A 3,939-nucleotide genomic window follows, 5' to 3' on the forward strand; every position below is an offset into this window, starting at 1 on the left:
ACACTTTCAAAAATAAAAATATTTTAAAAGAAATAGAATAACTTGTTTTTAACTGAAAAATAACTTTCATTTTTCTGTCCCTTGTCTTTCAATTTCTAGTTTATATTACAAGATGTAAACTTTCAAGTTTTCAAAAATATTTTATTATTTTCATTTTATGTGTATGAGTGTATTGCATGCATGTGTGTAAGTGCACCTGTGTTACTTTTTAAAGATTTAAATGTATGACACTTTCAAAAATAAAAATATTTTAAAAGAAATAGAATAACTTGTTTTTAACTGAAAAATAACTTTCATTTTTCTGTCCCTTGTCTTTCAATTTCTAGTTTATATTACAAGATGTAAACTTTCAAGTTTTCAAAAATATTTTATTATTTTCATTTTATGTGTATGAGTGTATTGCATGCATGTGTGTAAGTGCACCTGTGTTGCACAATGCCTGTGGAGGTAAAAAGAGGGTGTCAGAGCCCCTGGAACTTGAGTTAGGATGGTTGTCAGCCACCATGTGGGTGCTGGGAATCAAACCTGGGTTCTCTACAAGAGCAGCCAGTGCTCCCAGCTGCTGAGCCATCTCTCCTACCCCAAATTTTCAATTTTTAGAGACTAACATTTCTTCTGAATCTATAATGTCACAGTTAAGGATTGGGTCAAATAATTATGGGGGGCTGTTTCAGTGACCTAGACCATCAAGGATGACATTTACATTACTTTTGGTGAAAAGCAGATGCATTCTAGGATATATTTTATACAAGAAACTGACAATATGTTAAGCCTGGAGATGGAAATGAACTAGAAACATGAGGACAAAGCTATTTATCAAAATTTTAGGCACAAACAACCGAATAGATGAGATAAAAGATACAGGAAAATAAAGTAGATTGAATGAGTAAGAGAGTTTCTACAAATTTGAAATGCCCGTCCTACAGTCAAGTGGAACTCAAAAATAGATTCTCAACTTGGAATTTGGTTTAAAATCAGAGAGCAAATCACTGCTTTAAGTCAGTGTTTGGAAGGAATTGCTTGCTCTAAAACCTGAGGCCAGACATTGAGAAACAGTGAATGAAAGGAGTACACTGTAGCACTGTCACTTCCTCACTCACTGCCCTCCCCCACCTTTGTGAAACTAGTCCCTGAGAGATGGAGTACCTCCACTGGGAACAAGGACTGGCAAAACCTAAGACATTTTTCTGCCACTACCTGTGCAAGCAAACCATTGTGATGTAACTGTTTGGTTGTCCAGTAACTGCTCAAACTCTGAAGGCAGGAGCTCCTGCCCTCATATCTGCAACAGCCTCTCCCACCACCAGATGTTGCTGGCAAATGTGAAAACTGGATCTCGTTGCCTGCAATGGACCTGAAAGTAGTTGTAGATGCTTAAAAGAAGGTTGTGTGGAAGTGTTTCTCTTCACATTAATTCTGAACTAACACCAGTCTAACATGTCTCTTAAAGAAAAAAAGAATGAACAGTATGTAAGTCAACCAGCAACAACTAAAGTCCTTAATGGTGAGTTTGCTTACATATTTCACACAACTTTAAACAAGGTATTCAGACAAGTAAATGATCTAGGTAAATTTATGGAACGCTTATTCAGAAAACTAGAAAAAGAAGTTGATAGAGTATCTTCTAAGCTTCAGGCTTTACAAGAAAATGTAATCCAGTTAACTGATATTATTGCCAATAACATACCAAATGAAGACTTACCAATGCAAGATTGGAAATTAAGAAAAACATTTCCATGTGAGACTATTCCAGTACATCAAGTGTACTCCTGTATCATTACCTGTTAAGATTTTGGAAGGAAAAATGCTAATATACAGTTATCATCTGTCACTTTGCCTGCTTATTATCAAAATGACAAAGAAGATTCAAAAACCTCTTCTGATGGTTCACTCCATTCATGTTCTTATTGCTGCAAACATGTAAAAGAGAAGCCTGTATCTGTGAGCAAAGAACAGAAGCTTGAACAACTCATACAAAACAAGAACCTAGACAATCTCAATGTACCACCAATGTGGCACAGTATCACCTAATGGAAGATGATGTGTCTGATGTCCCAGCTGTTAGCACCAAGGTATCTCATTCATATTTAGATGAGTTGACTGAATGTTCTTCATTTTATATTTTTCCACTGAATAAAACCAGTAGGCTTCTAGGAAGATCTGAAGTAAATGTCTTTCCCAGTGGTCAAGACCAACTATTTTATGCAATTGAAAATATGAGCACTACACGTCCTCAAGTTATTTGTGGAATTGGAAGGGGAGAAGTGGTGCAAACTCCACCTCCACCTCTGCCTCGTCAGAAAATAGAGGTATTTGTGAATCCCGTGGCACCAGAACCACCTCCATTACCACCTGATTGGTTAGTTCAACTAAGAGCTTCAAACAAGTCACAACGTACTAATGTCACACAGTTTCCAGAGGAATCATTATTACCTGTTTTGAAAACTGCAGCAACATCAACTCCTGCTTACATGCAGACTATTCCTGAGACACACCATCTAATTATACCAGCTAGTGTTGAGTCCTCTTCTCTAAATCCTGTGCCATGGGAATACTATCAGTTGAATTAAGATGATCTAAGTTCACAGGATGTACATCAGAGCAGCCCTCCATTTTTATCTCCTACAGTATCCTCACTAAGTGATGAGTCATGTGATTCAGATATGGAGCTTGTTGACCCTGCTTTAGTTGTACAACCTCCAAGATCTTCAGTTTTTCAAACTGTGATGTTCTTTGCACAGTCACCTGGATCTTCGATTGCAAAATCATCATCTGCGAACGAACCACTTCCACAAAATTCACTTGCAAATACACCAAGTTGTTTGATTTCACAATTACCATCATCTCCAAAGGCATCAAAACGCTCAGTTTCGACATCATCAGTCGAAATAACAAATAACAACACCTTCAAATATATCAACAAAACTTTCAGTGAGTCAGCTGGCAAAACTTATAGAAGCACAGTCATCAGGACCACCAACTATAAAAGCAAAAACACAATTGCATCCATCGCAATTAACATCATTAAACTTGAGCACAACAAAAATTTCCACTCTGCAGTCATCTTTGTACTCTATGAAATCACCATCTTCCATTTCAAGCACTAGGACTCTAACAGTATGCCACTATATAACAGTGTCAAGATGTACTTGTGTGAAGCAATCTCCATCAATCCTACCAATAGTGACTAAAGCAAAGAAAGTATTCATGGAAGCAATAAGAAAAGGCATTCAGCTTCAGAAGACCAGAGAATGTGTACCACCACTTGAAATTGAGGATGTTGTAACTGCAGATACAATCAAGATCCACTGAAACGCTATGGGTTACAATTCAGGAAAATCAGATAGTGAGAAAGAGTGGATGGAGTAACGAATTAAACCCATGCAAAGCAAAAACTAACATTTATTGTCTTGTTCCATTATGTTTTACTCGTTTATAATGCTCTGCTTTTTTGCCAAGAATTAGCCAATTAACCTTATCTGCCACCCAGGAATCTATAAGTACACATACATGCCATGCTAGACATTTCTTAAAGGGTATAATTTCCTTGGAATAAGCCAAAATAACTAAATATTAAGTATTTAGATCATCCATATAACAATTTTCAAAATTATTTTAAAGGTTGTTATTAAAATTGTCATGTTATCAAAAATTTTAAATTCATTTCAAATAATGCTCAATTACATCTCTACTCAGAAAGCATTTGCAAACTTATAGCTCTGAATATGCCTCAAGTAATAAGAACAATCAAATCTCGCTATACCCAACCCCGTAACTGGGATTAAGTGAGGGCCCTCCCGTGGCCACAGGAATAGACCCATATTACTACAGGGCAGAGACCTTAGCAGACAGCCTGAGAGTGCCTGACCTAGCCTCTAGCTGGAGTAGAAACTGAGAACTCAACAGACCACCTGATAGTGCCTGATCTGGCCTCTACCT

The 3,939-nt window shown here is 37.0% G+C and overlaps 1 protein-coding gene across 1 annotated transcript; it reads left to right on the forward strand.

Moving 5' to 3' along the window:
- Positions 1-1,437: 1,437 nt before the first annotated feature.
- LOC103725744 (wiskott-Aldrich syndrome protein family member 1-like) lies at positions 1,438-3,369 on the forward strand. Its single transcript, XM_029558465.1, is given in 4 exon segments — positions 1,438-1,999; positions 2,002-2,394; positions 2,572-2,896; positions 2,898-3,369. Coding segments are annotated over 4 exon segments (1,752 nt in total).
- The last annotated feature ends 570 nt before the right edge of the window (positions 3,370-3,939 follow it).

This window comes from Nannospalax galili, unplaced genomic scaffold, assembly GCF_000622305.1.
Source record: "Nannospalax galili isolate Female #2095 unplaced genomic scaffold, S.galili_v1.0 scaffold10, whole genome shotgun sequence".
Classification (NCBI taxonomy): Eukaryota; Metazoa; Chordata; class Mammalia; order Rodentia; family Spalacidae; genus Nannospalax; species Nannospalax galili.